This window comes from Thermobia domestica, chromosome 11 (assembly GCF_964235325.1).
Source record: "Thermobia domestica chromosome 11, izTheDome1.hap1.1, whole genome shotgun sequence".
Classification (NCBI taxonomy): domain Eukaryota; kingdom Metazoa; phylum Arthropoda; class Insecta; order Zygentoma; family Lepismatidae; genus Thermobia; species Thermobia domestica.
Window position 1 is genome coordinate 253,359,997 of NC_137464.1, and position 13,010 is coordinate 253,373,006.

The 13,010-nt window shown below is 38.1% G+C and overlaps 1 protein-coding gene across 2 annotated transcripts in view; it reads left to right on the forward strand.

The window, feature by feature from the left end:
* LOC145664940 (uncharacterized) overlaps positions 1 to 13,010 on the forward strand; it is a 56,928-nt gene that overhangs the window by 20,801 nt on the left and 23,117 nt on the right. Inside the window, exon 4 of one of the 2 annotated variants that reach the window (XM_081732058.1) lies at positions 2,154 to 2,783. The exons of the other annotated variant lie outside the window; for it this stretch is intronic. Coding sequence (XP_081588184.1) covers positions 2,154 to 2,630 — 477 coding nt within the window. The 3' untranslated portion in view covers positions 2,631 to 2,783. Of the gene's footprint in view, positions 1 to 2,153; positions 2,784 to 13,010 lie in introns of those variants that run through there. 2 annotated transcript variants of the gene reach the window in all.

Consider the following 13,010-nt stretch of genomic DNA (forward strand, 5'->3'; position numbering starts at 1 on the left):
CATGATTTTCTCTCATATCTATTCTGTCTGTCAATACAAAACTTGGTACACACATTTCTTATATCCTATAGTATTTTTTCAATATACATTTGGATTGTGTGCTTTTATCCGGGGCCACTCCAGAAGGATCCAAAGTTGATGGGATTTCTGAAAGAAATTTTCCTGACATTCTCCCAATTTTCTCTGTTTAAGTACGCTATGGGTCCCAATACATAGCACCTCTGGAAAGCTTGTTTCATACTGAACAGAATTAACTACAAGCCATGACTTTGCAATGAAATTGTTGATACAATAGCTATTTCACTGCGAGTCTGCGATTTTCTTTATAGTAACAGGGTTAATGGGCCCCAAGGACTTACTCCGTTGTCCATGGTATCTAATTTTTTGTGGATGAACATATCTTTGTTATGTTTATCTAACGGACTAGGTTTGATTCGGATGTCCGTATGACAAGTTCATGTCCGTTCCTTCTGAGAAAACATGTCTGGCTCACTGAATAAGTAAAAGGTTTTAGTGAAAAATAAGATACATCTTTATTATATGTATATAAAAATATTTTGGGCCCGGTTTTATTTGAGAATAAGTAACTTAGAAACAGCATGAAAACTAATTTTACGGTAGAGTTGTGGTAAACTGACAAACATTCAAATTAATTTTACCAAGTTCCTAATTTATAGAGGATAACTTTACAGTAAGATTTCATTTTTAGCATTTAGGTGGTTATTTGCGAAAGCCACAACTTGTATATTATTTTTTTAAATCCTACTAAACCAGTCATTTTCAACTCGTTATTGTTTGACGTAGGAGTGTGGATTTACCATCTGGAAAAACCAGAAAGAGAGGAACGATTACGTATAGGGATGGGCATGAGTCGAGCTAAAACTCGACTCGGTCAAAGGTGTTTTTTTTTTTTTCGAGTCACTGTTTTTAAAATCGAGTTTCGAGTCGAGTCGAGTTTGATAAATGACTTGCTTGTTCAATTCGTTTTAACTCGTTTTGAAATCATGGCCTGATTAAACTGGAAAGCGAAGGCCATGAGAAATGTAAGCAGTAATGAGGAATACCTTTAGTATTGCTCACGAGAGGGGACACTGTTCACATCTCTCTCGTCTCGATAACAAGACGACAATAGACTTTTATAACAAGGCAGAATCAAATGTCGTGAGTACCAACATAAGTACAGTATATACTGTAGTTCTTATCATCAAGGCTGAGATCTGCACGGTCAAATTTTTGAGACCAAGCAGAAGCCCTATTCGGGTAGTGATGTCAACCGGGTCCGCTCGGTTCACCTGAGCAAACAACTCGAGCCAGCTCGGTTCGGATGAGCCATTGGCTCGGCTCAATTCAGCTGATGGCTCGAGCCGGCTCGGTAGAGGGGATCCATTAGCTCGGTTCGGATGAGCCATCGGCTTAGTTATGCTCTCCCGGGCCGAGTAATTTTAAACATGTTTGGCCGGAGCCCTATAACTTTTGACAATTTTTGGCTGAATACCTGTTCCTCCGGAATTTAAACCCAGAATCTCGTGAATGATTGCCTTGCCTCCTACATTTCATGACTACTGAGGTCGGAAGTCAACTAGTTTTCAGTATTGAGATACAAACTGCTATCTTTTATGTTTATACACGGTGTCGTAATAATAATAATAATAATAATAATAATAATAATAATAATAATAATAATAATAATAATAATAGGAAGAAGTTGTAGTTGTAGTAGTAGTATCATTGATAATAATTATATTGGTTATATAGGATACTTGAAAAGAGTTCTTGAAACTACACATGGCGTTTGACTCGGCTTGACTCGAAATTTGACCCAAATTCGAGTTTTGAGTCTAATTGGAGGAAATTTTTCGAGCCGAGCTCAGGATGTCTGTTTCGAGTCAGTCAAGTTTCAAAAGAAAACTCGCTCGTGCCCATCCCTAATGACGTAGAAAAGCAAGTGTTGGCAGTGTGCGTGTAGTCGCTGTTGATGATGATGTTTGCCTGGCACCACTCCTTTTTTTTATTATTAATGTTAGGCTGAACTGTCGGCTCCTTCCCCCTTCCATTGTGAAGGTAAGAAGCACTCTGTGACGTCACAGAGCAATCAGTTGGAAATGAGTGTAACCAGATCTTCTTCATATAAATTGTTTATTATTTCTTTGCAGCTTTTGTTGTTTTCCTTAGTGGGTCTTGCTCTGAATTGCATATTCGGGGTGCACAACATATCCAATTATCGTGAGTCTTCAGAGCTCTGTTCAAAAGAAACTCTCGACAGTAATATCTGTGAAAATGTGCGAACGAAATTTGTTATTCTGGCAGTCTTGGCTCTCACGAATACTCTCATATTTTTCGTAGATTCTGCGTACACGTTCTACCAATTATTTTGTTTACCATATTTAAAAGGGTCGTCTACACATAGTTGGTGTAAATTAAGAAAACAGCTGAGTATGACTGCTCTGCGGAAAACTGGTAAAAAACACTCGCGGACTCAGAGTGAACCTGACATATCTGGGAAGAAAATATACAGAGTAGTACCAAGCACAGAGCAATCTGTTGAAATGTTTGATCTAGAACCTCATCCTATTGATACAAAACCCAAACGATCAGTTACCATTTGTGACATAACAAAAGAATTAAAATAAATAGTTTAATCACCTCATCAATCCAAACGACTGTATCAACTATGTATAATGAACTATATAATATGTAAAATATACAATCGCATTCAATCTATTTCTGCTTTCTGTATTTAAAGACTGATTCAAATGTTCCGATCCCTTTCTTGTTCGAAATGGATAAGGTTATGGCAGATCTTACTATACGCAATGCTTATAACTGAAAAACAAACTTGATTTTGGTTTCCCATCAAATTACTTTTTGATTTATATTTTTAATGAACAGACAATAATTGTTAAAAAAAAAAAAAAAACACCAAAGCGTACGTGTTTCTGAAGCTTTATTTTCTAATTACCATTGTATCGTCAACGTTGTTTGCCAAGCTGGGGTCTTCTGGGGACCTCAAGTATTATTTTAGTTTCTCAATGTATTCTTTCGTACCTTTTTAACGAACGTATTATTGATCTAATTATGTAGCAGATATTCCAAAAGGATGCAAGGCACATATAAAAATCGAGAATACATTGGTTCTTATAGTTGTAGCAGTATCACCAAATATCACCCTCTCGGGTCCCTATAGGACCCCGCTTGGTTTGTTAAGGGTTAAACACAGTACATAGGTAAACAATCTGTATCAGCAGAACAGACTTCAATTAGGCCTAGATACACTAGTTAATAAGGTTTCTGTCGAATGGCTGAAAAAGTAAATTGTATTTGGTATTGACGAATATGGACATGAGAATGTTGCATCACCCTTCATTTTATAGAAAAATGATCAAAATCTATATCATACTTGGATTTTTTTTTAATGAAAAAGAATTTGGATCAAAACTTCTATGAACTAACTTCTAAATAAGACGGCAAGCTTTGCCAAAGGTTAAAGAAAAATCTATTAAATTCACCAACAGTAATGAAGTCATTTCTTCATTATTTTGACTATTGCTACAAAAGATATCCGTAGATTTCTAGACTGCCTTCTAAAAATATTGTGTTCTATAATCAGTACGTCTGGAAAGTTCCGTAAACATCAACTGAATTAGTCAGAAGAATATATGTGTATATATTAATAACTTAAGACATATTAATAACTTAATACATATTGATAACTTAATACATATTGATAACGTAAGACGATAAAAAAGGACAATAATTTTATTTTATTCAACCTCACTTGAAGAGGGTGAAATCATAATTTTGTGTGTTCATTTCTGGTATGTTTGCTGTTTCTTTTTCTTTCTTCCCTTCTTCTTCTTCTTTTTTTTTAAATTTTATTCAAGACAATAAAAGAGAAGCAACACAATACAGGGTTTGAACGGGAAGTTGTAGGACTGATTTTTTCTCGCCAAAACGTGGTGAAGGAGCTGGATGTTACTGCGCTGGTTGGGTAGGGGTGGGGGTCTTAGCTACCAGCGCACCATCGCCAGTCGTCTCCAAACCTTCACGGAGTGTAGATCGAGTTTAAGGTGAACCCCTTTTAAGGTGCCTTGGCATCTCCACAAGGAATGGTGGTTTACAGAGAGTTTGTGTATCACCTGGTTCAGACTGTGAATGCTGCATTCTACGTGAAAGTACTTGAAAGACTCAGAAAACGTGTCGCCCGCGTCCGTCCAGCAATCGCTGGATCATTAAAGCTTCATCACGACAATGCACCAAGCTATACTACCTTTACTGTCATGGACTTCCTAACCACACATGGCATCACACAGCTTCTCCAGCTACTCTACACTCCAGATGTCACTCCTGTACACTTCCTCCTCTTCCCCCGACTGAAAAGGGTCATGAAGGACGGCACCACGGCTCGGTCCAGGCCATTCAAGAGGTCGTAACGACAGAACCGAAAAACATTCTAGTTTCTCTGTTCCAGGGAGCCTTCAGTGATTGGCAGAGTCACTGGAAACGCTGTGTTTATGCTGAAGAAGCATATTTTGCAAACTGTTAAGTCGGTGTCAAAAGTTTTTTTTTTTTTTCATAAGTCCTACCACTTTTCGGACAAACCCTGTAGTTTTATTATTATGCCGACCTAATTTGGTAAGGGGTAATTTCCTCTCTCTCAACCTAGTGTCTCCTTCAAGGAAGTGAATGGTCAAGTAAGCTCTCTCCCAATAAAACTGATATTCTTCAATCAATTGTTACGTCACAAACACAACTCCAGGGATAGAGTCCCAATGTATTCTGTGTCGATAGGAGAATCACAGAAAAAAAAAATATGACGTCAAATCTACTCAGGTTTGGGAATGAAGGACAGAAACGACGTCAACCGAAGTCAGAGACCAGGGTCTGGACATCGATTCGAGGGCAGTTGGATCTGGATTGTAGCCGAAGTAAGATGAAGTTAACATCCGTCAGTTAGTAAAATTACCAATTGAACTTGGTTTTGTGGATCGCCGAGTTTTTGCACTTTATAAGACATGTATTGTGCAAACCGACGTCTGAAGTATATTGTAGTTAGATACTTAATCAGACTAAGTTTCAGTGAGTACAATGAAATCACGAATTTCGTATGCTGACTACACAATGTCACCAAGGACCCTTAGATTGAACAGTTATTACCAAAGATATGAATGCGCTTCTTCTAGATAGGTTGAGTTGATTTTGAGTTTAACGTCCCTTTCAGCAGCGACGCTATACGAGATGGGACCTACTGATGAACCTGGAATCCGAACCACATGAGCTCCCGCCTGGAATCGAACCCTGGTCTCAAACGCCAAAGGCGCATACGCTAACCGCTTAGCCACGGAGGAGCTCAAAAGAAAGGAAACGTTTGGTGCTCTAATCCATGTGCATCTATGACTACTTACTCCTATATCAGGTTTATTTCAGACAGGAGTGGATCCAGGACGGACTTCTTGTTTGGAGTGGTGGGTTGTAATACTGCTACTTAGAGCTACTTTTCACAGCTCCAAACTCTGGGATGGATATTATTTATATTATAAAATAAGAAAGTTTCCTCTTCCTGCAGGAAGCGATCGCCCCTCCCCCTGGATCCGCCCCCGATTTGAGACAGTCGAAAGACATTCTGAGACTTCAACTGATGTTTGGTCCCACTGTTTTGCACTATGTCTATCGGGCAACCTAGTAAAATTTCCTATCGCACATATTTGCCTAGCAAAACCTTAGACTTGTTGCCTCGTTAAAAATCTATCTCCTTGATTATTTCAGTCATTTTTACAGCTCTACCAAACTATTTACCTCTCGCAAATCGGAGAAAATGGTTTCACAATTATATTAGTTCTGGCAGCGAATAGATGACGATCATGCATGCAAGTTTTGCCAATCTTAGAGGATTCTAAGGCTTACCACAATACATTAAAGGAAGAGAGAACAAAACCTTTTTTATTGAAATTTTTATCCCAGGTGGATGCACTGCTTTCTGATTCATAAGTGAATATGGCAAAGACGAAACGGTCGTAAAGAAACGAACTGAATGCATTTGTTACTTCCTTCTCTTTTTTTTTTTTTTATAACGTATCTTCATACATACATGGCATCAGCAAATTTAACCAGCGGGCCATTCCATATGAAATCCACAAATCAAGGTGGCTCATATGTTTAAGATTTTCTTCAAAGTTTGCACAAATGTTGTGGTACCCAAACATAAAACACTATAACCGTCACCAGGTTATAGGAGTATTTTTTGTGGACGCTCTGTATATTTTGTAAAACAGTAATTATTTTTCGATTTATACTTTATTCTGCGACGCAAACAACTTCTTTCTTCGATGGGAACTGTTTTTCTTCCCACGCAACAGGACAAAGAAGTCTTTCATCGTTTATTCACACACATATATATATATAACGTTACTTTGTTGTGAGAACATTTTAGTGAGCGACGAAGGTTCTCAGTGTTTCTCTCTGACTTATTAATATGTATAAAAAAAAGTATGTTCTATTGTTATTTGGAACTGAATTAAGTGTATCTTCCAATCATTTATGGAAATACTGCAACCCAGAGCACACCAGGTGTCTGAGCGTCAGAACGACGAAAGCCACATCGTTTTACCAGTTCGTCATCTGAACGTTCCCACATCCAAGTTACCGCAATGTCTTGTGCATCGTGGCCAGTGGACTAAAATTAACGTTAATTCTTTTTTATATTCGATTTGCATGTACATACAGGTGATTTAACCTGAGTACTTTTGAAAATGAACTGCCAACATTGATCAGTCGATCAGTGCAGCTCGAATCTCGAACCTCTGAGTTCGAGAAGTCTTACTCCGTAACTGTGAACAGCAACGACGTACGTTGCATCGGGCATCAAGTATAATGTGCTAAGGAGTATACATTATTAGCCAGTCAAGGACCTAGTTATGGCTAGCCCCAATCAGTGAAATCCCAAGTTCACACACCTAGTGCGTATTTGTTATAAACGCGCCCTCCAACATTCTCATTCCATTTTGGTGATTATCTACATGCTTTCTATTGTGGTAAAGTGGCTATAGAGAAAAGTATCTATAGTGGAATCCCAATCATAATCTTACACACACAGACACACACACATATATATATATATAATTGTTTCTAATACGTTATTTTTTAATATAGTATTTTAATAAATGAGCATAGTGTCGTTCAATCCAGTGTGTCTTTGTTGTATGTATGATTAACGTTTGTGTGCGTTGAGGTCTGAGTGACCGTCTGATCGTCCGTGAGGTTTTCGAGACGAGACATCCGAATATCTCGGTGCCTAATGCTCATCTCGTCATTGAGACCGGCGGGCAATTTGGGAACGATTCTATAATCCCTTTTTGGAGATGTCCTTCAACATCTTACCCAGGTAAGTCCAGGTATCCTGAAAATACCCATTGGCATGAGAACAGAGGAGAGACCCCGGGAAACGATTACTACACCTGTAAAATTTTAGTTCTACCACAAAGGAAACTCCTTTAGGAGGCAATTCAAGTTTGGGGATTTTGTGCTTAAAAAAAAACTAAGTTCGCTCTTGACTTAAAGTACTGAAACCGCTAGATCTCTGGAGATATTGAAGCTATTTGAAAATGGTTTTCACTAAAACAATCTTAGAATTTGTAGCATTTAAAACATTGTAGTAATTAACTGCCCAAGTGGGGTTACCAATAAAGGGAAAAAACGAAGAAAAAATAATGTCAAAATGTGGTAATTATTTCTGAAAAAGGTCCATCTAACATCAACCTCGAATTTTCAAAACTAGCTCTGGTGTTCCTCTTTAACATATAAGAAAAATTAGGAGGCTGTTTTTTGGTATGTTCAATAAAAAATATATTTGACACGATATAACTTGAGGGCGGATTTAGGTTTTTCTGCACAAAATCCTCAAATTTCGAATGACTCTTACAGGAGTTCCATTTGAGGTAGAACCGTAAAATTGTACAGGTGTGTTATGTTTGAGTAGCACAATATATGTACAAATTTTGAGGAAAATCTAAAACATATGAGCCACATTTTACTTTCAAATTTGGTGATTTCATATGGAATAACCCCAGCCGCTACCTCAAGAAGCTATTTGAACGAAAGCAATGCAGTAATAAGTTGTCTCTTTTACCTTATAACATGCGATGATATAAGCAACTAAGGAAGAACATGCACTGCTAATGTATAACTATTCAAACTACAGAAAACACGATAAGGGGTATGTTACATTAGCGAATGTTATAGCTTTATTTTTCCTATGATCCCGGCCAACGGAAATTGGCTAAGAGGATATTTTATTGTGCAAATTTCGTATTCGGCTTTCCCCTCTGACAAGTGGTTTCAAGTGGCTGTTAAGCTTTGCTTTCTTTGCAGTGAAGACTAATATTCATATTGGGGGACATTTGAAATCAATAAAATCTAACAGTAAGTGCTTTATGTTCCATCCGCTATTAATCGCATACCGCAACGACCTACATTCAAGTGTTTACTCCTTTCGAAAGTTAAGCCCGGCACACACGATACAATATACCTGTCAAGTAAACCTCACTGGTATAGACTGAAACTGTGATGTACTTTCCTATTCGTTACCATGGTAATCGCCATGTCTTTTTCTAAACAAATGCATGAAACGAAATGAATACTGTCAAGTGTACTGTTAATAAAACAAGTGTAGAATATTTTGAAGACAAAGTGAAATTGGTGGAAAAAGATACAGATTAAGAATATGTAAAAAATTACAAAATTTAGAGCTAAATCTAGTAATTCACGAAGTAATTGAGTAACCTTTTTCTGCACGGGCCACATTTCTAAGTAAACCGATAAGAAAGTGCGTAAGTAATGCATAATGAACAAAAGCAACTATATCCAATGTAAAAACTCTCAAGTACAGACTGACAAGCTATCGGCACAAGGAAAATAGAATAAATATACGATTTGTCTACAAGCAAAAGTCATTGTCTACTTTGAGAATAATGTTGACTATATTGGCGCATTTAGATTTCTTACGCGCTCACCCTTAAAATAGTGCATAGTTGCAGTGGCTACAAACAGATTAAAAAAAAAAAAAAAAAAAGACACTACGCTTATAATAATATGCGTGCTGAGAATTTCAAATCTGGATCAATTTCTGATCAGTTAACATGCATCGGATCTTTCCTTATATTTCCTATTTGCTTTAAAAATATACACTGATAGTACAACAAGAACACATCCAGTTATGAGTGGTTCAACGTAAGTTGTAAACACTAATTCTGTAGGCCTACACATTTGCAGTGGAATGTGTGATATTCAAAGTACTAAATAAAAAAAAATAATCCAGAATTACTTAAATTTAGTATCCGATAAGGATATAGTATACGAGAGTGCCTCATCATTTAGCGAGGACTCACGAAGTGCAGTCTTTTAAGGATTATTCATTGAGGATATAGGAACTTGAAAATGAGGTAAAAATGCGACTTTCATTTAATTACTGAGTAATATAAAATAAAATGTACGTCGGTTTGCGTTGCGTTTCGTTGTGTTTTATGGTATGCGAAGAATAATAATGTGCCCTTGTACGTAGTGTATGAGTATATGTCGGGGATTTGAAACACATATCGCATGTCACGTGCACGTGGATGCTTCTTACTACTTCTAAATGTAATAAAATCTTTTTTATACGTAGTGCAACAGTAGGAAGTATCCACGCGCACAGATCATGAGGCACTGTTGTATACTATTACCTCCGATAATTATAAACAAGTATATTTTGATACTTAATGTAAACTACAAATGTATAAAATACTCAAACTCTGTGATATCAGGGAAAACATTTCACTTTCAATGCTTGACACATTTTAACATTATTTACCTAATCGCTTTTCAAAAAAAAAAAAAAAATCTTTTTGTAGTTTCATCCATTGCAAATCTTCTTTACACATATAAATGTTTCTTTTACTCTAATGTTTGCAATCCGGAAATCAACACATTACTGTTTTCGTTTTGTACTTAGGTTATTAGGCCATGTTGTATAGAAAATAAAATTGTGATCACCATGGCAACGAGAAGGATGTGACGTCATACTATTTTAGTCCATACTAGAAAGGTGTACCTCTGCAGGCTATAGCACATACACGCAACGGTAAATCTGAAGATTTTAACTCAGTCGAGAGATGGTGAGCAAACAAGAAAACGACGACCGGCGCTCCTTAATCAAGGAACTAGCCACAACTCACCTAAACACTGTATAGGTGTGCCGGAGTGACTCGCACAACGCTCAGGTCTACACGCCTCCGCAGGTAGTAAGAATTGAACTTCCATTCTTCTCCGGTCGCCTGCACAGGTCCCTACGCCTGTGCTGTTTGGACTGCAGCGGCTAGCACACACGCTCCGGTTTATCTGTATAGGTAAACCTCACCGGTATACCGGGACGTGTGTGCCAGGCCTTTGAATAAGTTTCTCCAGCAGAATTGGCTGTCCAAGTTATTTACTCGGAATATTCACATCGTTTAATTGAAACTATAGCCCAAACCCTAAAAGCATTTGAAACGTCAGTTTTAAGAAGGGAATGAAGGCACAAAAAAAAAAAAAAAAAAATTCAAAATGACTTTTCGTACTCTACATTATCTCCAAGCTTTATTCTACATGTGAGTGATATGATGTATGGTTCTCAAGTTCCAGTACACTTTGGCGTGGGAGACCTAAGTTCGCTTCCCGGCGGGAGCTAATGTCGTTTGGATTCCACGTTAAGCTGTAATGTTCACGTCTCATATAGCCTCGCTGCTGAAATGGGCGATAAACTAAAAATCAATCAATCAGTCAAGTTCCAATACAAATTCGACCACTTAGGCTATACAGTTTTTATTTTTCTTCGACTTTTCAACATTTTGATTTTTAGACTTATTTCCTTTTTAAACCTGATGATTCAATTAAATTTTGCTAATATTTTTATTTTTCTAGACTGGACAACTTAGTGAGAGATCTGAATCTCAGTAAGCATCAAACTGAGGTGCTTGGATATAGACTACAGCAACAAAGGGCGCGCCCACGAGTTGGGGGTCCAACGGGTCCGAACCCTTCCCCCAAAAAATATCCGTAACTCTACATACATTCCGTTCACTTTCTCAATGAAACTATTCTTGTTTAACAGGGAAATGATAAATGTAGCATAAAAATCTGATCTTACATTTCATCTATACTCTTTCTTTTTATAAAAATAATCTATCACTTTTTTCCTGAAAATATAGATGGCAGTATTTTACAATTACTTATCGGATCAGTATAATACCCGTTCAATACTACATAGACATAGTGATTCATAGTATTGTACCTTTCCCCCAAAAGTACAGTATTGGGTCTATTTCTCAAAACAACTAATTCTGTATTTTTTTTTTTTTTCAAAACCAAGTATTCTACAATTGTATATACTATGGAATCATGACAAATTGGAAGTATCAGCATTAATATTTAGAAATGATTTTTACTATTATTCTATAAAGGTAACCAAGAAAGTTCTATCGCTTTTTGTAGAAGTCTGTGTCCCATTCGCCCTCACATCCTGAGTTGAATGCGACTGGAGATGAGGCAAAGGTCAGTTGTTGGTGTGGGTATGTCCAACATGCTACCGGGTTGTGGCAATTCAGTTACATCGTGAACGTGCGTAAGGACACAGTGAACATGGGATCTCCACAGAGCGTCATAAAGGAGTGTATGCTCTACGAGTTTAAACTGGGGTCAAACGCAGCTTTCGAGGGGCGAAAGATATGCCAGGCCTTTGGTGAGGTTGTTGTCACTACGTTGACACTGCAGCGGTGATTTTACAAGTTTAAAGACGATGACGAAGCACTCGAAGACGCACCACGTATCGCAAGACCAACACATGTACAAAATGAAGATCTTTAGCTAGCAATTGAAGCGAATAGTGGCCAGACATGTAAGGAACGGAGACTACATTTCAGTGTGAGTGGAGAAACCATTCGGCAGCACCTCCATCAACGTGGGAAGCGCTACAAGTTGGGTCGATGGGTTCCACATGATTTGACCCCGGGCCAGAAGGCAACACGAGCAGACACCTGTATTTCTTTGTATTCTCCTTTGAGGAAGGAGCCATTTCTCAACAGGGTGTTGACATGTGATGAGAAGTGGCTCCTGTACGAAGCTCCACGACGCGATCATCATTGATTAGTATCCCATGAACCGGTTCAAAAACAGCCGAAATCACCACTCCAGCAGAAGAAGGCCCTCCGTTGTGTTTGGTGGACTGCTCGCAGCATCGTGCATCGGGAACTGCTATCAGCTGGTTAGAGCATCAATGCAATTATGTACTGTCAACAGCTGAGCCGTGTTCAAGAAAAACTCAAAACTCCGGAGGTAGCACTTTCTAAATCGCAAAGGGGTTTTCCTGTTACACGACAACGCTAAGCCCCGCGTAGCTAGGATGATCCGAGACACCATTCTACGTTTCCACTATTGCATCCGCCATACTCTCCGGACATTGCATTGCCTAATTATCACCTGTTCCATTCCTTGGACAATCATCTTACAAGGAACCCTAGGTATCTATCAGAGCCCGATTTTCATGAAACTTTGTATATATAGAGAGTACCTCGGGAAACTCGCACAGCCAAAATTGTAGCTGCAGAGTCCAAGACGTTGGGACACTAGGGCCCGAGAAAGATCAAAAGTGGAACGTCGGTACATTAAGGACATGGTGAGAAAATGCACGTTTTTCTTTAAAACTAATCATTTTAGCGACACGAAATGAGCATACATGGATACGAGATGGTCGATATGATCTGTTAAAAGTTATAAAAAGAATATCCGCCATCTTGAAAGAGGCCATGTTGAAACTGGTGTGATTGGTGTAAATGAGAAGAGGGCCGTCCGATGCATTAATTTGAACGTAAATAGCCACAAAAACCTGTTGATGAAGTCTATTGTGGGATTATATTATTCCTGTGCTTCTGGTAGTGGTTTAGGTACAAGATAAGTAAAGTGTATGTTATGACACTCGAGCAGGGTATGGAGCGCTATAGGTGGAC